General features: G+C 43.5%; 1 protein-coding gene across 2 annotated transcripts; it reads right to left on the reverse strand.

Annotated features, from left to right (window-relative positions):
- CRK (CRK proto-oncogene, adaptor protein) lies at positions 1 to 26,780 on the reverse strand. 2 transcript variants are annotated; one of them, XM_059908071.1, is made up of 3 exons: positions 26,406 to 26,780; positions 14,678 to 15,213; positions 1 to 2,306 (listed from the first exon to the last, which is right to left on the reverse strand). In XM_059908071.1, the coding sequence occupies exons 1-3, from the start codon at positions 26,644 to 26,646 to the stop codon at positions 2,169 to 2,171; spliced, it is 915 nt and encodes a 304-aa protein (XP_059764054.1). In that variant the 5' UTR covers positions 26,647 to 26,780; the 3' UTR covers positions 1 to 2,168. The 2 variants fall into 2 exon arrangements, with proteins under 2 accessions (XP_059764054.1, XP_059764055.1); XM_059908072.1 differs by having other exon boundaries at positions 2,214 to 2,306; positions 14,848 to 15,213.
- Positions 26,781 to 27,479: the final 699 nt, after the last annotated feature.

The following is a 27,479-nucleotide window of genomic DNA, read 5'->3' on the forward strand; positions in this document are numbered from 1 at the left end:
TAGCAGCCAATTTCAGTTTATTTTGCTCTATGATAATGTACATATGCACTTAAATAGGATTCTAGCATTTGCTTTTGGAAGATACTTTTAAGAAGTCCTTTGATTTCTTAAGGTCCAACAACCGCCACACCCAGCCAAATCTAATCCAACAGTTCATGTAATGGCTTTGGACAACCGATCATTGAGAAATTCTTATGATTTGGGTAGAGTTGCATGTTCCACCAATATTACATATGATGAAGAGAGACATTACAAGCCAATATCAAAATTGAAGCAAAAGAAAATACAAACATTCAAATCAGTTGTGACAAAGCTTTTCTACAAATATTTTAAATGTCATACTTTTAGGAAACCAAGATTTAATGTGTATTTGGATTTTACAGTATCTATGCTCTAACTGAAAATTTAACAGAGTAGTCAGATGGAATTAAGTCTAGTATTGCAAATCTGTCCATTCAACATTATTGAGCACCCACTATGTGCATAGCACTGTGCTAACATTTTAAAAGTCGAGTATTAAGGTCCTTATCAAGCATTACCTTAGTGTGAGGTAAAAATATATTAAATTAGCGTCAACTCATTAGTTTGCTTGTGGTAATGTATGTAATCCTGTGCCAGCTGGCTTCCCTGTGCCATATAATGAGCTTCTGCACAACCCTCATTCACTCACACAAGTATCTGTACACCAACTGTCCAGGCATTGTGCTAGTCACTGGGATACCATGATTTGGCATATGTTCAATGAACGCAAATTAATCTTAACCTATGCAAAACAATTAGAAAGCTACATTACTTTTCTAAAATGAGGCCCAAAGCAAAAAACAAGGTGTTTCTATTGGTCATATCACACCACAGACCAGTAAGTGCCTCTAGACTGGGAACTAACTTTGAAAGTTTCATACTGTAGTCTATATAGCCTAGATCATTTCTGGTCTTAAAAGTCAATTCTTTGGAGCACCTGACCCCATATAAACCATTCCATACTTAAAAGGGTTTGTAAACTAAACTTGAACACAAAGAAAAAGAGCCCCAAATGAAGGCAGTTTATAACGTAATGTACTTCAAGCACTATTCTGGTCATATGAAATTAATAATACATAAGTAATTCATGATTGGTTCAAATGTTTTTCAAACCACTAACCCTATCCCCAAACTCATGTAATTTTAACTTGACTTTTATACAAGTTGTACATAAAGCAAAGGGCAGAATTTGGCCCCCCAACCATCTATGGAATATTCTAAGTGATTGGTCCTTCCACTCTACACACAAGCGACGAATTCCAGAGTCCCCTGATAGGATACTGGCACTCAGGAGAATGGCCCTGCTGGATCCCATTAGCCAGGAGTCTATTTAGCTGTGGTAGCAATGTGAACCTACTATGACCCCTTGAGGGATGGCAGAGAGCTGGGAGTTTGGCTGTCCATGCAGTGAATCCAATACTGGCTTAAAGCTATGCACTGAATAAAGTGCTCTGCACATCCTGCTTATCATCTGGAATGAAAATAACACTTATCTTGAGAATCAACCTATTTGTAGGTTTGGGGAAAAAGAATTACAAGGCTTGAAAGAATCCCAAGAAAAAGTATGAAGCACTGACTGGGAAGGAAGACAAATGCCTCTTGTAGTGTCCTCAGAATTCTCAGGATTTGAACTGTCAGAATGAGTCATACAATGGTCATGTTGTATAAATGAAAACGCAATCCCACTGGGTACTATCACACGGTGCATGATTACTTCATGGGGGTGGAAGGGAACAGTCTATTGCCATTTGATAGCATGATTTCAGAATGAAAATAAAACCATTGAATAAATCAGGGTAAGCAGTGTGCAACACTTCTCTCCTGTCCATCAGTTTTCCACAGGTTGATTTATATTGCCTGAAAGAAAAAAGGCAAGATACCTATCCCTTCAGATACACTCAGGCAACGCTGCTACCATCTAGAATTGCCAATTCAAAAGTTAACACACTAGCCCTCCAGTTTCGTACCCTGAATATGGTAAATAAGACTAGGGATGGAGTAGTTCAGTCTAAAAGAGATCACAGGTAACAGAATGCTTATATAAACTAGACTGCTTTGACGTCTGTAAGAAAATTGTATAGATGGCAATTGGAAAAAAAAAAAAAGATTGTTCCCATCTGTGAGCAAAACTGTTTGTTGAGCTATACTCAGCTGAAGTCCTCATCAGGATTCTGTTGATCCAGCAGACGGACATGTGTGAATGGGAAGTGACCTCGTTTGCCATTACACTCCCCTTCCCACTGACCACTCACATTAATCTTCGTAACCTTTACCAGCTCACCGACCTGCAGGAGGAGAATAAGGACAACACTTTATTTCCAGTTATGAATGCAAGCTGAAAAACTCCATTCCTGGTTAGCCATACCCTGCCCACGTGATTGCTCTAGGGCTGATATCACAGAAATGGCTATTCGCTGCCTCCCAAGTCCCAGCCACCAGACCAATTACTTGTGGTTAATGCAGGCAGGAGGAAGAAGTGATTTTAGCAGTGCAGAAAAACACAGAGTACAGAAGATAGAAGGGATCTTAAAACATGATTAGAAATCTCAAGTGTCTCTGGAGGAGCAACCCTACCTAGAATGATCTAGTATTCCTTATCTTTGTACCCACTACTCTTAGCTTCCTGCCTGACCCACACTGCCCTCCCATCGCTGGCATATAGCAGCACAATCCCCCAGCCCACTCTCGTACACATATCCTGGCCTGCTGCTGCTTGTAGAGCAGAAGGCAATCATGGGAAGCATACTTCATTTGGTCCCAGAAAATGAAGTGTTCCCATCACCTTCCTACCAAGGCAAAGCTTTTCCCACTTCAGCAGGTACAGGCCAAGACTCCAAATTCCATCAGCTCCCTGAAAGACCCCACCTTCTTCAGCAAGTTTTACTTGGCAGGCCACTGCCTGCCAGTCCCCTCACTCCCACCCCACCATGTACTGACAGACCTTGTCGCTCCCTCAATGCCACTTGGTACTTGTTCATTAACAATAAGGGGACATCACGTTTTTGCTGTTACAAAAAGCTTCCTGTTGCAACATCAGATATTTTTGACAATCTAGGATATACCTCTATCTTATTATGAATCTTAAGACAAGGTGAGTCTGATGAATGGATTCATCCTGTAGCAAAGTATTTAACAATGGTGAGATAAGTCCCCAAATGTCACTGGACTAAAGAACTTTATGACTATCCTTTAATTATGAACATCGGAGTTTTGAGCAGGCAAGTTCTTTCTAAACATTACTGTTCATTTGGTTTTATTAAATTAATAACTACTATATATTTAACTTTCATAAAGTACTATAGAGAGCATTTTACATAAATTATTTTCTAATAATCATTATACCCCTATAAGACAGGAATTGTTTTCATTTTACATACGAGAAACTGAGGTTCAGAGCAATTACATATTATACCTGAGGTCACAAAGCCAATGACAGGGCTGAGATTTGAGGCCAGAAGTACCTGGCTCCCAAGCCCATTTATGTTCTTTCTGCTATACCAAGAACATTCAAATTATGCTCCCACAGCCCTGGGGGTTCCTTCCCTAAGAATGCAGGCCAACTACTGGCCAAAGCCAACCCAAGTCTAGGCCGGGGCCTTCTCTAAAACCAGCTTGATCTCACTCACAGAGGAAACAGGCTGCCTACTGGCCAGTCTACAATTTCCTAAAGAATTATCTGAAAACCGTAGAGGTCTAAAGTGGTTGTGGGGGTCATAGGATGCTGACAAAAGGAAGACAGAAACCATCGGATATTAGAGAGGCAAGGGATAAGACACAAGTGTGAGAAAAAGCAGCAGCTTGATTTGTTGATAGTGAAGTCTAATGGTGTAAGGGGAGGAGAGGGAAAAATGATATTGCATGTACATCTTTCCAAACAGATCCAGTTCCTATAGGCTGCTAGCACCAGGGTTCTGTTTATTCCCAGCAATCTTCCAATTCAGTTCCTGACATCTGAGCAGGCCAACTATGACAAGCAAAAATTTTCAAACAGTCTTTGAAGAGAGGAAGCCCAGAACATCAAGTGAAAATTTCCTCGGTAGTAAAAACAATCTAAAAGATTTCTTCCTATATCCCCAATTCTAGTTCTCAGACTATCTCACTTGTTCTCTTCTTTTTAAAATCCTTGGGACTTCCCTGGTGGTCCAGTGGTTAAGAATCTGCCTTCCAGTGCAAGGGATGCGGGTTCGATCGCTGATTGGGGAACTAAGATTCCATATGCCACAGGGCAACTAAGCCCGCGCGCCACAACTACTGAGCCCACAGGCCACAACTAGAGAGAAGCCCCCACGCCGCAATTAAAACCCCGCGTGCCGCAACGAAAGAACCTGAGTGCCGCAACTGAGACCCAATGCAGCCAAATAAATTTAAAAAAAAAGTGCGAGGGGAAGAATATGAAAAAAATAATAATAAAATAAAATTCTTGCAGTGTTGCAAGAAGTTAGCCTCTACATAAACTCCATAATGTGACTATTCCTTAGTGAATTTTCCTTGTTTCTGAACTGTCAACTATCTGTGACTCCCCACTCTTCACACATACACACACACAACACATGTTACCGGAATAAATACCCGTGTGCTGCTAGCCCCTTGCTATGATACAGTAAATTATATCAAGTGCAGCACTCCCACCACCGTTTTTGTTATTTATTTGTACTATCTGTTAAAACACTCATGTCATACTAAAGTGCTATTCAGGTAGCTGGACCCAGAATAACACAAGTCCCTGGCCTTAAGAAAGAAAAAAACATTTGAGGGGATGTGTTTGCTCATGTCAAAAATCTAAATTGCCACTCATGTCAGATTCCCCTCCAGATGGGGATGAAGGGGCCAGTTTCTTTCAAGAAGCTGGTTTAATGACATCCCAGCTGTCATATCTGAATCCATCATTTTAGTGATATTAAAAACACACCCAAGGGACATGAGGGAACATTCTGGAGTGCTGGAAATGTTCTATACTTCCATCTGGGTGGTTGTCACATAGGTATATATACATGTAAACTCACTGAGCTATATACTTATATACTTAGGATTGGTACGTTTTACCAAATGATTTCATATCTAAATAAAAAAGTGAAAAGAAAAGAATGTTTGTTATGTTTTATCCAGCTTTTCTAGGAGTTTTGTAAAAGATGGTTCTTCAGGATACATCCTTAAGCCCACCATTCTACCTGATACCAAAATCTAGGTTTAAACACCTCTCTTATACTGTAAGATTGCCATTATTCTTAAGCATTCAAAGTGTTGTCTCAAATCACATCCCAAAGAGCTCTAAGTGACAGGTAGGTAGAAATGTGGACCACCCACCCCCTTGCTGTTAATCAGTACCACAAAACCACACTAGCTTCTCCACAAACAGGGCAAAACCTGCTGATCTGCCCTCAGGCCTTTCTTCCTTCAGAGTTCGAAGGGAGAAATGAGTCGGGGCTCCCATACGGCAAGATGTTACTGGGGGGATGAATGAAGTGCAAATTAGTCCCCTGGACAACATCAGAGTCTGACATCATACAACATCTCTGATGTATACACTCTCTTGGTTCTACCCTACAGAGAAGGGCTCAGGAAAAGCACTCCATCTTCTAGAATCCAAAATCTTTTTTTACAGTTGCTTAGGTTCTTGGCAGAGAAGTCCAACCACCACAGGGTGGGGAAAAAAAAGCTGTGTCATGACTCTGAAACGATTCTGATTTTTAAATGGATAAAAGAAGAAAGTTGTAAGTGGTTAATAGGCTAACTGACCTGCCCAAAGCGGCCTTGAAGTACAAATACTTTGAGGAAGACCTTATTAAGATTAAATACCCTAGGGGCTTCCCTGGTGGCGCAGTGGTTGAGAATCTGCCTGCCAATGCAGGGGGACACGGGTTCGAGCCCTGGTCTGGGAAGATCCCACATGCCGCGGAGCAACGAAGCCCGTGCGCCACAACTACTGAGCCTGCGCGTCTGGAGCCTGTGCTCCGTAGCAAGAGAGGCCGCGATAGTGAGAGGCCCGCGCACCGCGATGAAGAGTGGCCCCCGCTTGCCGCAACTAGAGAAAGCCCTCGCACAGAAACGAAGACCCAACACAGCCAAAAATAAATAAATAAATAAAAATTTAAAAAAAAAAAAAAAAAAAAAAAAGATTAAATACCCTATGTATAATACCCTATGGGTTCTTTCTTCCAAAATATTCAAAGCACATGGGGACTCTTGGGGTCAAGAACAGACAAGTCCCAAAGGCAACATGACTATCCTTTAGAACACATGAGGCCCTCGAGCTCCAACAGGGTGGAAGGAAGGGTAGCTGTCGAGCCTGGGGCTGAGTGCAGGAGGGGACGCGGCAGTCTAGGAACATGGTGCTCCACTAAGTCCAGTTCTTTCTCCAAGTCAGAAATGACACCATAAATTGTGCTCCTCTTCCCGTTAAGCAACAACACTCTGAAGCAGAATTCCCCAAGGCCAGACCAGGGGATGCATATAGGTTTGAAGCTTGGTGTACTACTTCAAAGACAAAGAAAGCAAAACTGAATACTTGCCCCAGAAATGTTACAATTTTAAGACACAAAAGAATGTACTAATCAGTGAGTGCAGTAATAACTGTAGTTCTAACACTACTGATTTCAAAATTCAAGTTATAGATGGAAAAAAAATCCTCATCTACATACTAATGAAAAAGAAAGAACTTATAAAGGACCTAAAGCACTATGAAGCAGTTAACCTTTCCTTTTATGAGGCAGACCTCACTAACACCTTGTAAAGGAGAGAGAGTGATGATTCTTTCACCACCAAGGTACTATTTTAGTGTCCAGTCAGTTCCTAGCCTCTCAACCATATACCACATCCTCAGGAGCGAGAGTGCAAGTAAATTATGGCACCATCTGTAAAGAGGACTGAATGTGGTTACTTCAGTTTCTTCACTCCCAGCGAACTTGAGGAACACACTGGTTTCTTCCCTAGCTCTGTGTAGTTCCCAAAGTCAATCATGATCTTGGTACAGATTATTCAAACCTAGAATTGATCTACGAGCCAAAAAAAAAAAGAATTGATCTAGGAGCAAAAGATTACCCAGTTCACCTTCACCAGTAAGTTCCAGTGATAATGAGAAAGAAATTGGAGCCCAAATGGCATTAAACAGGAGACATCAGGGAGCTGTGTGACCTAGTCAGCTGGTGTAACCCCAGGTGACTGCTTTTCTAGTTTGCCTTCTAACATGAAAGGCATCAACGGTTGCCAACGTTCCTTTGATCCAGATTTGCTGCATGATTCCAGTGAGCTCAGGGCAGGAAACACACATAACTTCATATAAATAAAACCAGGGAAACCAAGTACAGAGATGGAGTACAGGGACCTTGTTTTCAAATATATCCAAACACACCAAGAACACATTTAGTAAATATTCCAAGATTTGACAGAAGGAGGAAAAAAAGGTAAGAAAACTACAGCAATCTAAGACAGGGGTCAGCAAACTATGGCCCATAAGCCACAACCAGCTTGCTGCCCCCTCTGTAAATAGTTTTATTGGAACACAGCAAGCTCATTTGTTGTTTTTCTACGACTGCTTTCTAGCTACAATGGCAAAGTGACAGAGGCCAGATGGCCTATAAAGTCCTTTACAGAAAAAGTCTGCAGACCCCTGATCTAAGGAATAGGTGATATTTACGGCCCATCTAAAATCTTTCAAATCAGTGAAGACCAAGTGACGACAATTCAGCCTTAATGATTCACTTGCCTCAGAGATGGACTGAAACGGGCATGGCTCATATTGGTGGAAAGTTGCAGGTCTTTGAGATTTAACTGGTAGGTAGGCTTCCTGGTGTAGAGCAAAAGCACCACACTTTTGGTGATAGGTGTGGTGAAGATAGGTCTTACCCTGATTCTAGTCCAAGTCAGAAAAGATTTTCTATAGTTCAACAACTGATAATGACTGCAACTAAGCTCCCCATCCCCTTGGTGAGAGGTGGGGAGATGACCACATAGAGCAGGTACATTTTAGCTCAACATAAAGAATTTTCTAAGAACTAGTCCAGTGAACTAGACCTGAGGTTCCCAAACTGTACAGTGTCAGAGGCACTGCAGCAAATTCAGAGGGGTGCCACCAAGTATTTTAAATTTTTGAGGGAAACACATCAATACTTGACATCTGTTATGCCATGTGAACTACCAGCTCGAGGCAGTTAAAAATTTTGACATCAGATTATACTACATCCCTTTCAAAGATGTCATATCTTTGTAAAGCTGGGTTTTGGCAGTTGCTGTGATAAAAATCAAGTACCTCATGAAAATAAGTGTAGAACAGGAAATGAAGGTGGCAATGTTCCATATGATCCCAAGGTTTGAGAAACTGAGGTGTACACATCTCATTAGTTAAATAACTGAAGTTATTTTATAAAAACAAAAATATTATTTTCTTCCAATTATTTTTATTATTTTTTTCAAGTGGGTACTTAGTTATTAAGATATAAATATTTGAGCTGTTTGAACCTACTGACTTAATAAATGGAACTGTTAAGTATTTCATTTGGCCTGGAACATTGTAAAATACTACTGAAACACTATGGGTTCTATGATCCAAGAAAGTCTGGAACCTCTAGACTACACTGTTGTGGATGATAGAGAGCTCCCCAAAAGTAGAGATAATTCAAATACATGTTTAAAAATCATCTGGGGGCGGAAGGGCAGAGAGATAGGGATACGGGATTAAGAAGGTACAAACCATTATGTACAAAACAAGCTACAAGGGGGACTTCCCCGGCGGTCCAGGGGTTGGTACTCTGCATTTCCACTGCAGTGGGTGCGGGTTCAATCCCTGGTCGGGGAGCTAAGATCCCACATGCCGTGCGGCGTGGCCAAAAAAACCCAAAAAAACAACAAACAAACAAAAAACAAAAATAAACTATCAAAAACTAAAATAAGCTACAAGGATATATTTACAACACAGGGAACATAGCCAATATTTTCTAATAACTATAAATGGAGTATAACCTTTAAAAATTGTGAATCACTATGTTGTACACCTATAACTTACATGATATGGTACATCAACTATACTTTAATTTAAAAAATTATTTTAATTTATCTCTAAGGATACCAGAGGGCCTGCCTTCAATGTCCAAGAAGCTGGATTAGTTTACTTCCAAACTCTCTTCCCACTGAGATACTGTCATTTGAAATGAAGAAGTCCAAAAAGGATGGAAGGAGAGGGAAAGTAGACACCTGTCTCAATGAACAATATAGAAATCTACAGCTACAATTCCAGAAAAAGACAAACTGAACACAGCCAAGACTTGTCACTCAGGTTCTTATACTTTCTAATCTCATTTTTTCTCTTTGGATCACAGGGAAAATTAAGGTCTTCACTCCACTTTTCCATACATAGGTCAAAAGGCCTAAATAACTTAGGCTTCACAGAGTTCCACATGGGGAGATGTAGAGTTGATGTAGTCACTGCTGCATATAATCAGGGACCCAAAGCACTTTACACCTTCCCTTATCTGTGTCCTGAAGGACTGGTCCATGCCTAAGTCCACCTGAGAAGCTCCTTGGTTACTCATAAGTCTTATCTACCAAAGGCAAGATGCCAGAAAATGGAAGTTACATGATTAGTACATTTAAAGATAATGGGGGGGCTTCCCTGGAGGTGCAGTGGTTAAGAATCCGCCTGCCAATGCAGGGGACACGGGTTCAAGCCTTGGTCCGGGAAGATCCCACATGCCGTGGAGCAACTAAGCCTGTGCGCCACAACTACTGAGCCTGCGCTCTAGAGCCCGTGAGCCACAACTACTGAGCCCACATGCCACAGCTACTGAAGCCTCCGTGCCTGGAGCCCGTGCTCCACAACAAGAGAAGCCACCACAATGAGAAGCCCGTGCACCGCAATGAGGACCCAATGCAGCCATAAATAAACAAATAAATAAATTTTTAAAATAAATAAATAAAAATAAAGATAATGTCAGGGGGGTTTCCCTGGTGGCGCAGTGGTTGAGAATCTGCCTGCCGATGCAGGGGACAGGGTTCGATCCCTGGTCCGGGAAGATCCCACATGCCGTGGAGCAACTAAGCCCGTGCGCCACAACTACTGAGCCTGCGCTCTAGAGCCCACGAGCCACAACTACTGAGCCCACGTGCCAGAAGCCACCGCAAGGAGAAGCCTGCACACCACAATGAAGAGTAGCCCCCGCTCACTGCAACCAGAGAAAGCCCACATGCAGCAAGGAAGACCCAATGCAGCCAAAAATAAATAAATAAATAAATTTATTTAAAAAGATAATGTGAGGGACTTCCTTGTTGGTCCAGTGGTTAAGAATCCGTCTTGCAATGCAGGAGACGCCAGTTAGATCCCTGGTCGGAGAACTAAGATCCCACATGCCACAGGGCAATTAAGCCCGAGCACCACAACTAGACAGCCTAAGTGCCGTAACTACAGAGCCCACGCACTCTGGAGCCCACACGCCACAACTAGAGAAAAGCCCGCACACCTCAACGAAGATCTTGCGTGCCACAACTAAGACCCAATGCAGCCAAAAAATAAATAAATATTAAAAAAAAGAAAAAAGATAATGTGATTATTCTGGACAGTCTACAGAGGCATAAAATAAATTTTAACACCTGCAATTTACAAGATAAATTCACTATTCAAGTTCCCATGGAGCCATAAGCATGAAACAAAAACCAATCAAATCAAAATCTTAGATCAGCAGCGAAGCAACTAAGCCCGTGAGCCACAACTACTGAGCCTGCGCTCTAGAGCCCACTGCTTCAACTACTGAGCCCGTGGGCCGCAACTACTGAAGCCCACGCACCTAGAGCCCCGGCTCTGCAACAAGAGAAGCCACTGCAATGAGAAGCCCGTGCACCATAATGAAGAGTAGCCCTGCTCGCCACAACTAGAGAAAGCCCATAAGCAGCAACAAAGACCCAACGCAGCCAGAAAAAAATTAAAAAAAAATAAACTTCCATTTCTTAAAAAAAAAAAAATCTTAGATCAAATCTAAGATCAAAAAAATAAAAGGTGCCTCTGCACTGTTCTAGTGTTACTTCCAGTGTTTCTCCTTCAAAACACTCAGCATATCTACATTTGTTTAAAATCTGTCTTCATTAGAAGCTATGGATGGAACAGATGGTGTCTTCCTGGTTCAGTTATATTCCCCCAGAATTACAGTGGGCAGAGGAATACCCCTACTTTGGTTGTTAGCTAGAATTAATCCCTTCTTTCCAACAGGCTTCATTCCTACTAGAGAAATCTGATGGGTAGGAAAAGAGGAAATAGGCATTAACTTATATTCTACTGGAGGGCTCCGTTCACAGCAAATATACCATGCAGGAAACATCCATCTGTAAGATGAGGACAGGTGGATCTTGAACAATTTTTTTAATTTATTATTTTAAGTACAGAAACCCTCTGTACTTAAAAAATCTTAGAGAGAGCCTGATATATAACACAGTGAAAAACAGAGTTGCTTTGATTAAAGCAAGAGAGGGAACCCAGAACCTTGCATCCTCAGCTACCTCCTGGGAAATGTTAGGGCACTGTGGAGCAGTCTGAACCCTATTATGTCTAGGGTTCTGCCCAATTCTAAAATGCAATGATTCTAATTTATCAATTTCAAGTTAACTGTAATACTCCACTAAAACGTGCCTAGCTCATCTACAGATCTAAATTTTTTTTAAATTAATTAATTTATTTATTTTTGGCTGCGTTGGGTCTTCGTTTCTGTGCGAGGGCTTTCTCCAGTTGCGGCGAGCGGGGGCCACTCTTCATCGCGGTGCGCGGGCCTCTCACTGTCGTGGCCTCTCTTGTTGCGGAGCACGCGCTCCAGACGCGCAGGCTCAGTAGCTGTGGCTCACAGGCTTAGTTGCTCCGCGGCATGTGGGATCCTCCCAGACCAGGGCTGGAACCCGTGTCCCCTGCATTGACAGGCAGATTCTCAACCACTGCGCCACCAGGGAAGCCCCTACAGATCTAAATTTATAGTGGGTCAAATATAGCAATGAATGTTTTTCTTATCAGAATGCTACAGTCAGAAAGCCAGAGTCTCCTAATCTTACCTCCTAGCCTCATCTCAATAGGGATGAGGCATCAGTTCCTATGAAAAACCAGAGATGGGAAAGGAAAACTGCCTCCCTGCATAGAGAATACAACTGAGGATATGCTGTCAGTGACACCACACGAAACGTACACTGAGGAGGGCAGCATCACTGTTCTAAAACAAAAAGAATCGCAGATTGAATCTGGGTATGGTTGAAAAGGCACCAACGTAGATCTGGGTTCCTCATATCTCCACCTCCAACTAGTTTAAACAACCCATTCGATTTGTCTCAACATAAGTTTTTTTCATACAACGAATAAGGATATCTAAGGTCTTTTCCAGCTCCAGATTTCTATGATGCTAAACTAACATCATGTTTTTTAAGTACATACAGTGTTTTAAAGCTATTATTTGGGGGTATTTGTTCTAACTTGAAAGAAGCTATCTTCATCAATCAACACATGTGGCTCAAAACTAATATCCAATCAAAAAAAAAAACTTACTGAAATCATAAACTAGTCTTCCACTTTAGTTTTTATTTCGCAAGATTTAGGTTTCACAGTAGCAGAACAGCTCAACCATCTTTGAGTACTAAAGCCTCTAATCAAGGCAGGCATCATTAAAAACAATTCTGGTGGGACTTCTCTGGTGGAGTAGTGGTTAAGAATCCACCTGCCAATGCAGGGGACACAGGTTCGATCCCTGGTCCGGGAAGATCCCACATGTCGCAGAGCGACTAAGCCCATGCGCCACAACTACTGAGCCTGAGCTCTACAGCCCGCATGCCACAACTACTGAGCCCACGTGCCACAACTACTGAAGCCCACACGCCTAGAGCCTGTGCTCCGCAACAAGAGAAGCCAACACAATGAGAAGCCCACGCACCGCAACAAAGAGTCGCCCCCGCCCGCCGCAACTAGAGAAAGCCCGCGTGCAGCAACGAAAACCCAACGCAGCCAAAAAATAAATAAATAAATGTATTAAAAAAACAAAAAACAATTCTGGTAATTCCCTCGTGGTCCAGTGGTTAGGCCTTGGCGCTTTCATTGCAGTGGGCCCGGGTTCAATCCCTGGTCGAGGAACTAAGATCCCGCAAGCCACACAGTGCAGCCAAAAGACAAAACAAAACAAAACAAAACAAAACAATTCTCTTTGAGAAAGGAATTGCAAATGGAAGCAAAATTAATGTGATAACTATTCTCTCCTGGGTGTCAGCTGGCTTGTTCCAAGAATGCTATTTTCACACTCCAGCCCAGTGCTAACAGAGTCTGCAATAAATGTCAGGAGTCACAACTGTCATGTGCACAGCACCATGTTGGTTGTTGCCATCATCTGAACTTGAATGAAAACATGAGGCTAGAAACTTGCTTTCCTTATCCTCCAAACTCTAAGTGGGAAAAAGTGGTGTGACCTAGACAACATACATTTCATTCCTCATCAAAACCAGGACACAATTCTTTTAAGTCACAACATGATCTCTTAAAAACACACATTTTTCAGTCAAACCTGTAAGACCTAACTAACCTTCTTTTGCACCCATTATTCAGAATATAAAAGAAAAATTTCAAATCCAGTAACATCAGAGACTACTTCAAATAAATTCCAGCTCACTGTACAGGCTAATGCTCCCACGCCTCAGTGTATAAACATGACCCAAAGGAAACAAAATTTAGAGATTTCAGTTTACAAGAATATACTTTTGCACCTTCTCGGCTAACTTGTGCTCACATAACTTCAGCCTGTGCTTATGAAATTTAGCTACTTACATTCAAGTTACCATATCTGAAAGGCTCTGAAAGATGGGAAAGCATGCTACTTCTACACTAGCTTTTATGCTGAACCACTAGCTCTGCATAACTCAGAAAGGAAGAAGAAAAGAAGGGAGGGAGGGAAGGAGAAAGAGAGGAGATAAGGGACAAAGCTGTGAGTGCTAAAGACAGGAATAAATACAATGCAATGGTTGGCGAGAGGAGATGGGCTACCAAGGATAACTATTCACCCGTAAAAGGCAAAACTTCATTCCTCAGGAGGAACTGGCTTCATGTCTATAAAATGCATTAAACAACAAAGACCAAGTAAACCTGCTGCTCCTGGGAATTAATACTTTTGGGTATGTATCTCTTCATATCTATACACTTTACTGTTCCTCCTGAATTACTTGATGAATACAATCAATCAATGGTAAGAAACCCCATACCCCCTAAAGTAAAAACATTATATTTTTATAAGAAAATTAGTTTAAGTATTTTGATAGAGACCACTTATTGTACTCAAATCTGTGTGAGCCCACCTTGTTTTAGATAATGATAAACAGAAAGAAAGAAACAGATTAGAACATAGAAGATGAGAAAAAATATTTTAGGTTAATTCCTGTGAATTCAGGTAGTGTTATTAAAGTAGCCAAAGTATGGTTTAGTAGATCAATCAGAACATTCAGTTATACAGTTTTAAGCTCATTCCAAAATAGGTTTTCTATAAAAAAGAGAAAACCCAACATTAAATGCCAAAACCAGTACTTAATGGTAAAGTACCATTCGACATCTATAACAACATCACAATGCTGTTGCTTGTATTCAGCATTCCTACAAAGCTCTAAGAGGTCTGAAAGGGAGACCCTGTAGCAGATCTCTTCTTTCTACATTTTGCACATTATGTACCTCCAAAGCCAAGGCTGTCTTGTCGTAGGCATTAGGGACTCGCTTCTGGATTACCCTGGCATAAATGGGCCCATTCTGGAGGTTAGGGAGCGGAGTGTTGACGCTGGGTTGGGCATAGGGCCCGGGCTCCGGCCCACCCAGTGGCTGTGGGTGGGAACCCTCCTGGTTACCTCCAATCAGAGCCGATACTGAGGCGGAGGCAGGTCTATACTTCTCGACGTAAGGGACTGGAATCATCCCCCTCTTGCCTTCGCTGTCCTCCGCATTCCACCACTGCTCTTCAGGCTTATCCCGGATTCTCAGGATGTCTCCTTTCTTAAAGGGAAGATCTTCTTCATCATTCCCATTAAAGTCAAAGAGGGCTCGTACATACTCTGCCTCCTCCTGCCTGAGAATCACTCCACTACCCTGCCTGGATCTGGAAACTGGTTCTATCAATGTTGTAGTGTCCAAATAGTGTATTTTGTAGAATTCCAGTAAAGCAGGCAATGAATCAAATTCTTGATCTCCTATTCGGAGTCTGGAGGGGCTCACCCCTGGAAAAAAACAGAGCAGGGTATTATTTAAAGATACATTATACTGGAGACGCAATGTAGATTTTAAGCATTTCCCAAACACATTTAGTCAATATTTAATCAGAAAGAAAGAAAGAAACAAACAAACAAAAAACCTGTCTAGAATAAATAACTGCTTCTCCTAATAGTAAACTAAAAATCGTACTTTGTAGCTCAAACATTCCCTGGGAAGAAAGATGCCTATCACCACCTGCAGCAGAGTCCGTAGGCTACGATAGACCAACCGCGCCAGTCACGACGTGCTCTCATACTGGATCAAAGACAGAGCAACATGGAGACTTCTTGTTCAGTCTCCCCAAGTGTTCTGTCGCTATTCCATTTACAGGGTACAAACGGTTCAAGGCTGTGTTACAATCTTCTTTTCAACCTCAGGAAATGTAGCAAGCTCTCCTTTTTCATAAGTCCCAGCAGCTATCCCAGGAAGAGGTGGGGAGAGCTTGGTATCTACACCAGGATCATACATTGGTATCTTCACACCTAGAATGTACAATTCCTAATAAGAAAAAGTTTTAGACTATCTTTTTAATCTACAATTAATGACCTCAATCTCACTTCTGACAACTAAAAAGAAAAACTAAGAAGCTAACTGCTTGAAAATCAACTCATAAGATCTTCACTTAAATAAAACATGGAAACTGGACTGTTCCCTTAGAAACAAACAGGTCTTGAAAAAAGGTAAACAAGGATGCTCAGGAAAATAAAGAAGTGTTAAAATCCTCAAACTAATGACACACTAAGGGTCCAAGAGGAAGGACATATTAGGAATGCTTAAAATTCACATGACAGAAAGATGTGTGAGGCCTTTGACACAGGGCATACTTTAAACTGCATTCCCTCCCTATCCTGAGATTCTAGAATTGAAGGATAATAAATGAATGTATTTTGCTTCAAATAAGAAACAAAGTTTCTAATGAGGAATACAAACCTTTAACTTGCACTCTGCTAAGCACCCAAAATATCAATATCTTAATTGGATTCTTTACTATCTGGTTTCCTGATAAAGGAATGCACAGCTCTATAGAACACTGTTTTTCATGGAGGTTTTTTTTTTGTTTTTTTTTCCCTATTATTTATTTATTTATGGCTGTGTTGGGTCTTCGTTTCTGTGCGAGGGCTTTCTCCAGTTGTGGCGAGCGGGGTCCACTCTTCATCGCGGTGCGCGGGCCTCTCACTGTCGCGGCCTCTCTTGTTGCGGAGCACAGGCTCCAGACGCGCAGCTCAGTAATTGTGGCTCACGGGCCTAGTTGCTCCGCGGCATGTGGGATCTTCCCAGACCAGGGCTCGAACCCGTGTCCCCTGCATTGGCAGGCAGACTCTCAACCACTGCGCCACCAGGGAAGCCCCTGGAGTTTATTTTTTAATCAGCCTTAACCCTGCCACAGGACACTCTTATAATCCACTGAGTTACAACCTCCCAGGTTTTTTATATAGGTATATATACACACACACGTCATAAATACATTTTTATAACTAGATTACTATCATTTTATACCTTACCCCTTTTCCTACTGTAAAATAAAAATGTTTTACTTTATATAATATTCTATTATATAATATTTATATAATAAAAATTTCCCCATATTCTTCAAGAATATGACTTTTAATGGCTATAAAATATTCCCAACTTTTCACTATTGCAAACAATGCTGTTATGAGTGTTTTTGTTCTGGTCTACTAATGAACATTTTTATTACTGCCTTATGATAAACTCCTTGAAATGCAATTGCTGGATCAAAGGGTAAGAACATTAAGGTTTAGGGACTTCCCTGGCGATCCAGTGGTTGAGACTTCACCTTCCAATGCAGGGGTTTCGGGTTCGATCCCAGGTCGTGGAGCTAAGATCCCACATGCCTCGTGGCCAAAAAACCAAAACATAAAACAGAAGCAATACTGTAACAAATTCAATAAAGACTTTAAAACTGGTCCACATCAAAAAGAAAAAAAAAAAAAAATTAAGAACATTAAGGTTGGACTTCCCTGGTGGCACAGTGGTTAAGAATCCGCCTGCCAACGCAGGGGACACGGGTTCGAGCCCTGGTCCGGGAATATCCCACATGCCACGGAGCAACTAAGCCCACGCGCCACAACTACTGAGCCCACAGCCCGCACCTACTGAAGCCCGTGCGCCTAGAGCCCATGCTCTGCAACAAGAGAAGCCACCGCAATGAGAAGCCCGCACACCACAACGAAGAGTAGCCCCCGCTCGCCGCAACTAGAGAAAGCCTGCCTCAGCACAGCAGCAAAGACCCAACGCAGCCAAAATAAATAAATAAATAAATAAACAGGTTTAAAAAAAAAAAAAAACATTAAGGTTTATGTTGCCAAACTGTCCTCCAAAAAGTTTGTATAGTTTTACACTCCCACCAGTAGTTTTTGAGTTCCCATTTCCCCCATATCCTTGCCAAACAGCAGGGATATCTCTTCTTAAATATCTTTGTTTGATGTTTTTCTTGTTTATTGACTATTTGTTCTTCTTTTGTGAAAGTTACTTGTTCGATTCCTTTGTTAAGGGAAACAGCCAATCTACCCTCCCCACTCCTATTAAGACTAGCCCACCCATCTAAAACCCTTTGCTATTAATGCTGTGAAACAGGAACATTGTGGTAGCCCAGCTGTCTAAATCACTTCGCCACTCTAAAAAAATGAGACCAAATTATTTCGTTCAATGTTAGAAGAAAACACTTCTTCCAGAAAGATCAGAAAAAGTACATTTAAAATTCTCTACTGGAGACAGGTGAAGAGATAAACTTTGGAAGTTAATCAGAAGTCCTCAATACAGAATGAGTACTGATGAGTGCCTTCTCTTTTCACCCAAATGAAAGAAAGATCAAGACACAATTGAGAGGACAGATGTACATTTCTTATATTGCAAAAGTCCATCTGTGGAATTCATGGCTGTAAACTAAAACAAGTTAATAGCCCACATTCAATAATGTTGGCTGTCTCTCCAACTCAAGATGTTGAAATAACATGCCCAAACCCAGGATTGTCCATCTATGGCAAACACTCATCAGACACCAGCATAATGCAACCCCAATAGTTCCAAGTACAGGACTGGAGAGATGATTTTGGTTATGACCATACCAGAGCATGGTGGTGCTATATTCCGGAGCTTCTCTTCACTAAAGCGGATCACTGATGGGCAATTATTCCTATTCAAGTCTGGTAAACGAGATGCATGGCTATCTCACCTATCACCACTAGGCTATAGTGAACTTTCAGGTCTGCGGAACTATGTTAAGGACAGGGTCAGTGTGAGCTCCAAGAAGACCTACTTAGCACTGCCTGGTCAAGAAAGCCTCCAGGGCAAAGTGGTAGGGAGAACCTTCACACCAGCAGAACACCCCGGCTTAGAAAATGGTCCTGATGACACCTGGGAAGAAAAGCTCCCTTGCTAGAGTTTACCCAACTACATTCCAAGGTACAACAGCTAATATGGTTTTCACTAGTCACCCTTTTGGGACAGTGGTTGGCAGACTGTACGTGCTTATTAAGTGTTAGATATTATTCTTTTTTTAAATATTTTTATTTACTTATTTATTTAATTACTTACTTATTTTGGCTGCACTGAGTCTTAGTTGCGGCACGCGGGATCTTAGTTGCAGCATGTGGGATCTAGTTCCCCAACCGGGGATCAAACCCAGGCCCCCTGCATTGGGGGCATGGAGTCTTACCCACTGGACCACCAGGGAAGTCCCATGTTAGATATTATTCTTAATGAACATAGCTCTGAAGTGAGGAAAAGTTAAATCAAAATCTGTTCCCAGCTTTGAGAAACTCACAGCGTAGCTGGGGATTCAAGCATACACAGTGTGGTTGGTAAGCAAGGAGTGTAGCAGCATGTCTCAGGAAGACATTATTTTTTTCCCCTGGCTTTCACTTCCAACTGGAGACATGCTCTTACAAAAAACAGTGGCAACAACAAATCATGTTCTAAGATACAACAAAATCACAATAAAAGAGCAGCTCTTTCTGTTCCTGAACAGTTTTTTTTTTTTTTGGCCACACTGTGTGGCTTGGGGGTCTTAGTTCCCCGACCAGGGATCACACCAGGCATCGAACCCAGGCCCCCAGCTGTGAAAGCACCGAGTCCTAACCACTGGACCGTCAGGGAAGTCCCCTGAACGCTTCTAAGGTACTCTTTTCATTCTAAGATGGCAACTACTCCCTTTCATCCATTGTTATAGTTTCTCCAATTACTGTACTATCCCAAGTGAAATGTGTTTTGTTTTGTTTTTTGGGGGGTGGGGGGGTGGGATAGGGTTTAGAAGAACAAATAAGACCGCTAAGCCAAGTCCCTTAAAAAGATCAGTGTGGGCTTCCCTGGTGGCGCAGTGGTTGAGAATCTGCCTGCCAGTGCAGGGGACACGGGTTCGAGCCCTGGTCTGGGAAGATCCCACATGCCACGGAGCAACTGGGCCCGTGAGCCACAATTACTGAGCCTGCGCGTCTGGAGCCTGTGCTCCGCAACAAGAGAGGCCGCGATGGTGAGAGGCCCGCGCACCGCGATGAAGAGTGGTCCCCACTTGCCACAACTAGAGAAAGCCCTCGCACAGAAACGAAGACCCAACACAGTCATAAATAAATAAATAAATAAATAAAAGAACGTGAATTTCTTTAAAAAAAAAAAAAAAAGATCAGTGTGAGAATTCTGAAAACAAAAACTGTCAGTTCATCTGCCAGAAAGGTAGCAAGTTGGTTCAATTCATTTCTTGCTCAAATGCTTCATGATGTGAACTGGGCCCACTATTTTTTTTTGTTTGACTTTTGCTTGACAATTCCAACAGACACAAAAACACAAGGAAAACACCAAGTGAAAATTTACCTATAAATTCTTTACCTTTCCTTTTTTTAAAAAAAGTATATATATATATTTCTTTTTTTTTTTTTTGGCCATGCCAAGCGGCTTATGGGATCTTGGTTCCCCAACCAGGGATCAAACCCAGGCCCAGGACAATGAAAGCATGGAGTCCTAACCACTGGACTGCCAGGGAATTCCCTCTTTTCCTATTCTAACGACACTATAATTATTCCATAGAGGAATACCTGTTTTGGTGTACTGCTGCAGCAGTTAGAGTTAGATATATGGGGCAATCAAGCTTTGCTGATCCAGAAGAAGAGAAGGAGGGGGAACAGAACATACATAAGTCCCAGATAAGCCCAAACCTCACCACAGCTATGCGTTCTGGTTCCTTTTCCCTAGTTCATCTCCTTCCAACCACAAACAGCCAAAGGCAGGAAACAGAAGGGCGGGAAAGGAAGGAGATACAGTCAGTCAGTCTAGAGAACAGAACAACAGAGTTCTCATAGCTGGGACTTGGAAAACCTCACTGACTTGTTCTACATTAAACCTGTGCTGGATTCTGAATGTGCAGTTATGAACACAATCAGAAATCAAAATCAATGCAGTCAGAAGTATCTTTTAACCAAAAGAGTTGTACATGCTCAACTCATTACTTCTAAGCATTTCAGCCCTCAAGTTACATCAGTTTTTACAAGACCACTCTCCGGAGGTTTTATGAAGAACACCCAAGAGCTCTGTGGGCTAAACAGGCCAGGCCACTTCTGGCATGGGCACCACCACAGTGGCTCCATCATCAGCCTCTCAGTCTCACAGCACTTCCTCTTCTTTCCTTTCCTCTTTAATTCTCATTCCCTCTTTCTCCTCTGCCTATGCTATTTATAGAGGCTGCTTAAGCACTCTCACTACCTGTCCAATACAAAGGGCTAACAAGGCCACTGACTTCCATTTGAGAAAGTATACTGAAAAAAAAAAAAAAAAAAAAGGTCATGAAGAACCTAGGGGCAAGAAGGGAATGAAGACACAGACCTACTAGAGAACGGACTTGAGGATATGGGGAGGGGGAAGGGTAAGCTGGGATAAAGTGAGAGAGTGGCACGGACATATATACACTATCAAACGTAAAGTAGATAGTTAATGGGAAGCAGCCGCATAGCACAGGGAGATCAGTTCGGTGCCTTGTGACCACCTAGAGGGGTGGGATAGGGAGGGTGGGAGGGAGGGAGACGCAAGAAGGAGGGGATATGGGGATGTATGTATACATATAGCTGATTCACTTTGTAATACAGCAGCAACTAACACAACAATGTAAAGCAATCACACGCCAATAAAAATGTTAAAAAAAAAAAAGAAAGTATACTGAAGACGTATCAAGATGTACGGTTTCCTAAGCAAATAGAACTTCCTAAAAACGGTGGATGTCAGCATGGTATACTTTGCAGATTCAGACTGACTAGGTTTGATGAATTCTGTCTCTGCTATTTCCTAGCTATATTAGCTGTTATTTAACTTCTCACGGGGCCTAATTCCTAACTAATACAAGTTCCTGAAAGTAGCTGGTATATTATAGGTGCCCAATAAAAAGCAAATCAGTTTAACACACACCCCCAAACCTCTGAATTCCTTTAGAAATTTTCAATTCATCCCCAAATCCAGAGTCTGCTGCACTGTTTCCCAGAGAAGCTTCCACAGAATCTCAAGATGCTTCTCAAAAAGTTCCGTGGTCAAATTGGTTTGAAAGACCCAGTATCCAATACCTGCCTCTCTTAGAGTCATAATTTCACATGAGCATAGTAAAGGCTTGGAGAAGTTCTGCAATAAATAAACCCACCTCCTTTTACCAAGGATTTTTTTTTTTTTTTTTGGTCTAAAACCTTTAAGTAACTCACTGGAGAACTTCTCCAGAACCAATGAATGGAGGGGTACTCTGATATTAAAGAGCAAATCATGAGGACCAGATTTGAGAACTACAAAGATGAGGTAAACAAATGAAACAGATGCTGAAGGTACAAAAAGGCAGCAGTAAATAACGGGCAGTCCGCTAGGATCTCCAGAAGTGGCTTGGCCCAGCACCACCTTGAAGAGGCAGTACAAACAGTTATCACCCTAGCTTCTACCCCCACCCCCAAAACGAGGCAAGTTTTTATGGTCCACTCACCCACTAGAGCACCAGGTGGGAAGCTCTGGGTTGAGCAGGTGACGGCAGGTGCCATCCTATTTCCATGTACTGGATCCAAGGTTCTTTCACGCTTCTTGATGCACCCCACCCCCCTCCACCCAGCACTTACTCCTTCAGACATGCTGTGAGCCTTTCAAAGCTGAGAACAGTTTTCCACCTTGCTTCAACTCTTCCCTCTCAACCACATAGATTAATATACCTAATGCTTACTGAGTACTTACTATATGCCAGTTCCATTCTTAATACACTAAAACTCATTGAATCCTCGAAACAACCCTATGAGGTCAGTATTACTATTTCCCCTCTTTCACAGATAAGGAAGCTGAGGCAGAGAGAAGTTAAAGAACCTGCCCAAAGCTATATGAGTAGCAAGCAGCAGGTAAGGAAGGTTCAAACCCAGGCTTCAGAGCACAAGCTTATAACTACTTTCCCAACTCGTATTTACTCAGTTTTATTGATTGTCTACTGGACAAGGTCTAGTAAAACCTCATGTTCCAAGAGGAAAAAAACTAGTGGATCCATCAATGATTGCAAAGTCTTCCCAAGAGGTACAGCTGACAGAGTATGACCAGTAGACTTGACCAAGCCCTGTCCTATGGCCCTGGGGCACAGTCAGCTCACTTCCAGGCAATGGCAGCACTGGTAGCCTGTGGGAGCTAAACGCTTAAGTTAAAAACAGGTTCACTGGTGGGGACTTCCTGGTGGTCCAGTGGTTAAGACTCCACGCTCCCAATGCAGGGGGCCCGGGTTCGATCCCTGGTCAGGTTAGATCCCACATGCCACAACTAAAGATCCTGCATGCCGCAACTAAGACCCAGCGCAGCCAAAGAAATAAATTAATTAAATATTTAAAAAAACAAAACAAAAAAACACCAAACAGTTTCACTGGAAAAGGTTGAGAATACCTGGTCTATTTTGTCCCTATGCCCCTAAAATCTGTATCTAAGCCATTCCATACAAATTCGTCCTCTACATTATCTCTACAAAATACACTATATAATCCTAAACAAAAAGCTCATTTTCCATATTCAATCTGCCAAATAAGGTTATTAAAAGCCTCTCTGTCACCAACTATAGATAGCAGATGTGTATTCTCTGAACACTAAAGCCAGTTTCTTCTTGTCATTCTTTCCTTTTGGTCTTTAAACAGAACCTGGGACCCAGGGCAGAGACAAAAGTGTTGAGTCCTGGGCTTCCCTGGTGGCGCAGTGGTTGAGAATCTGCCTGCCAATGCAGGGGACACGGGTTCGAGCCCTGGTCTGGGAAGATCCCACATGCCGCGGAGCAGCTAGGCCCGTGAGCCACAATTACTGAGCCTGCGCGTCTGGAGCCTGTGCTCCGCAACAAGAGAGGCCGCGACAGTGAGAGGCCCGCGCACCGCAATGAAGAGTGGCCCCCGCTCACCGCAACTAGAGAAAGCCCTCGCACAGAAACGAAGACCCAACACAAGCCATAAATAAATGAACAAATAAATAAAAATTAAAAAAAAAAAAATTAAAAAAAAAAAAAAAAAAAAAGTGTTGAGTCCTCAAAGTGCACTGTGGGATCTCAAAAGAAAATTGGCTTTGACAGAAAGGAGTACAGTGTAACAGTGTCAGCTCTCAGGTCACAATTCCTAGGTTCAAATTCTGGCTCAGTCATTTACTAGCTGCGTGACTTTGGGCAATTTACTTTATCTCTCTCAGTTTCCTCATCTATAAAATGGAAATATTTTAATAAGTGGAGATCATAATACTTTCCTCACTAGATTGTTATAGACAGTAAATGAGACAAGGCACATAAAGTATTCAGCAAAGTGCCTGGCATAGACTAACCAGTCAATAAATGTTAGCTGTTAATATTGTATATGCCTTTCTAAAATTCAAGAAATTCTTCTGTGCGGTTTCAAAAGAATAAGAGCTGAATGGGGGAGGGGGAGAACAAAGATTAAGTAGTTTTTATAAAGACAGCAACTGAATCAATTGCCCTATGTGGAAAATAGGGTACATGGCAGAAAGAAAAATGACCACAATGCCCATGAACTTTCCACACTCCATGCACAAACTTTAGCAATCCTCACCTTCTCTCTTGGGCCAAGGATCTGACCTCATATCTGTTATGAAAAGGTGGAGCTCAATATTAAGGTAAGAGCTGAGATTAAAGTCGTTAACACCAAGACGTGGGGAAAGCTCAAATAAAACTGCCTGCTGCTATTTCCACATTCTGCAACCAACAAAACACATACACAAACAAAATGTTGAGAATTGAGTTTCAGGGACCGTTTGCCATCATGTCACTGCACAGTAATGCAAAACCCTAGGCACCATGAAGGTGGTAAAAAGTAGAACATATTTGATTTAGGGTAAATACAAAAATATTCCCGTCTCATGTTATAATGCTATTAAACCAACCAGACTGAGAAAGACCTCAGATAACTTGTGGGCTTAAATATCCCTACGCTTGGGACTTCCCTGGTGGCGCAGTGGTTAAGCATCCGCCTGCCAATGCAGGGGACATGGGTTTGAGCCCCTGGTCCGGGAAGATCCCACATGGTGCAGAGCAGCTAAGCCCATGCGCCACAACTACTGAGCCTGCACTCTAGAACCCGTGAGACACAACTACTGAGCCCGCGTGCCACAACTACTGAAGCCCGCACGCATAGAGCTGGTGCTCCGCAACAGGAGAAGCCACCACAATGAGAAGCCCATGCACCGCAATGAAGAGTAGCCCCTGCTCACTGCAACTAGAGAAAGCCCGCACACAGCTACGAAGACCCAACACAGCCAAAAATAAACAAACAAACAAATAAATAAATTTATTAAAAAGAAAAAAGAAAAAAAAGTTAAAAAAAAATATCCCCACTCTCTTTTTAAAATTGGTATGTGTTAACAACAAAGAGACTACCCCATTTCCCCATTTCTGGCCAGAGTGAATAAATCTCAATTAGGACTCTCCTAAAAGGGCAAGTCTGCAAAGGCTGGTTCGGGAGCCTCCTAATTCACAAGAGATTGGCCTGGATCTCGTCTCAGCTGGTCAGGACGAAACTGCTTCAACTTGGAAACAGTGAGAAGGTGCTGACTCTTGGTGCTGTTACACAGATAATAGCAACCTCAGAATTACTCTGTACCTCACAAATCTCAAGTACTAAGTGTCTAAATCTCCTTAATACTCCCCAAACAACTCCAATGGCATGGGTAAGAGAGTCACATCTCAATCTTTGGCAAGGAAGATCCGGTGCAGATAATTTAAATTCTCAGAGAATCAGCTCAGCAGGGTCTGTTCCCAACATCTAGGAAGACTCAGGTCACAGCCCTCAAAGTTACTGAACAAGGAGAGGCCCTGGAGTACAAGACTGACAATGTTGAGGTCCAAGAAAAAAATGAAGTTCCATTCACTTTCAGGGAAGGGATTGTCTTCACTGTCTTATTTCTGAATTATTTCCTGAAAAAAAAATCTTTCCTCCACTAATCGCTTTGAAAACTAGAACCCTCTCATTGTGGAGGACAGTCTCTGGACGCTAAGATCTCTTGGACACAGTCAGCCGGTCATCAGCTTATTCTGGGCTGGTCACAGAGGCCTTTCTTTTATAACCAAGGCACTTAGCTCACCACCTTCGTCCTCCGCGGGGGAAGAGGACGGTAAAAGTATTTTGGAAAAATGCCCAAGAAAGGAAAAAGCTGACCGGTTTCCTGAGGGTGTCTCCATCCCTCCCGGCCAGTATGTGGTGACTTCCTACCAAAGGCCACCAGGGGAGTATGGCCAAACCCGGCTCTCCAACACTGCAGGAAATGTTTCAAGCCTAAAAAGCCACTTGTAGGATTATCGGATTCATTCCGGGCACCGCTGCCAAGTGATGCCCCCGCAGTGCCAACATCCCCCTCAGCTCTTTTGTCCCCACGTTGCTCGGCCCTGCTCGGGCGCTAGCCCCACCCTGGGGCCGAAGCAGTTCCCCTTCCCCTGGGCTGTCCTCCCAAGTCACACCCAGAGGCCTGGGTCAGCGGCTCCTCCTCCCCCACACACTCCCGCTCGTCCGTGGGAGCAAGCCCCGGCAGCTGGCTGTCCCCCGGCCACGGTCACTCCGGCCCTCTGCCTACGTCCCTCGTGGGGGTCAGCTCTCGAGGAGCAGCCGACCAGGCTGGGGAGTTACGCGGCCCTCACCCCCGCCCGGGGCCTCCCGTCCCGTCCGTCCCTCACCGGGCGGAGGCTGGGCGGGCGACGGTGGCACCGGCGGGCGCGGGCCGCTGCTGTTGATGATGTAGTGGGAGACGCGCGAGTTCTCGGAGACGCTGAGCACATAGTCCCCGGGGCTGGTGCTCGAGTCCCGCACCAGGAACACCCCGTGCCGCTGGCCCTGCAACAGCGCCACCGCCTCCTGCCGACTCAGCCGCCCCCAGTACCAGCTACTCCGCTCCTCCGAGTCGAAGTTGCCCGCCATGGCCGCCTCCGCGCCTACACGCTGGGCCGCCGCAGCCGCGCGCGCCCCTCCAGCCCCGGCGCCCGCCGCCCAGCGGACCGGCTCGGGTCTCAGCCTCACAGCAGCGCCCGAAATGGCGGCGGAGGCCGCAGGCCTTCCCCACCGGAAATGACGCGCTCCCTGCCCCTGGGAGGATGCCGGGAAGGGGACCGCGGCCCGCCATTGGGAGAAGGGCAAGGCACAGCTCTTGCGCGCACTGCGCATGCGGCCTCTTGGGCGTCGCCGCGTGGCGGGGACCGGGACTGCAGAGGGTGGAGAGGCGGAGTCTAGGGCCGAGGGGCGGGACCTCAGCTACCAGTCCACTGTTGGCCACGCGGTTCTTCGCTCCTCCGGGTTTCAAGTTCCTGGAAGGCCCAGGCTTCTAGGCAGAGACTAGGAGACAAAATTAGAGTAGAAAAGGTGATGTGGCCCCAGGGCCTGAGTTCCCTGAGACAGTCTTTTTCTGATGGTTCCTCCAGCTTCTCCCCAGGCCTGCTAAAGTTCTTGTTTTCATTGATTCATTCAGCAAACAACTGACCACATTTGTCCTGCTGGTGCAAAGGTCATCAAGGCTGGGCCCTTTCTTCACCGAATCCTCAGACCAGTAGGAGGAACCAGGAAACAGTCAATGACGAAGGAATAACAAGTGATACGATGGGGAAGGGACAAGGGGCTCTAGGAATACAGAGCAGGGCCCCCTAATCCACTCTGTAGAGGAATCCAAGAGGGCTTCCCAGAGGAGGTGGCTTGAGCTGAATACTGAATGGCAATCGGGGAAGAGCATTCAAGACAAAGGGAACAGAGTGTGCCAAGCC

This window comes from Balaenoptera ricei, chromosome 20, assembly GCF_028023285.1.
Source record: "Balaenoptera ricei isolate mBalRic1 chromosome 20, mBalRic1.hap2, whole genome shotgun sequence".
Classification (NCBI taxonomy): Eukaryota; Metazoa; Chordata; class Mammalia; order Artiodactyla; family Balaenopteridae; genus Balaenoptera; species Balaenoptera ricei.

Excerpts from the sequence above, each read along its gene's own strand:
- CRK (XM_059908071.1), bottom strand. The coding sequence starts at position 26,646 with ATGGCGGGCAACTTCGACTCGGAGGAGCGGAGTAGCTGGTACTGGGGG. Across the intron at positions 15,214-26,405 it reads GCCCGCCCAGCCTCCGCCCG|GGGTGAGCCCCTCCAGACTC; the intron begins GTGAGGGACGGA and ends GTTTTTTTCCAG. Across the intron at positions 2,307-14,677 it reads AGACAGCCTTGGCTTTGGAG|GTCGGTGAGCTGGTAAAGGT; the intron begins GTACATAATGTG and ends CTCCTCCTGCAG.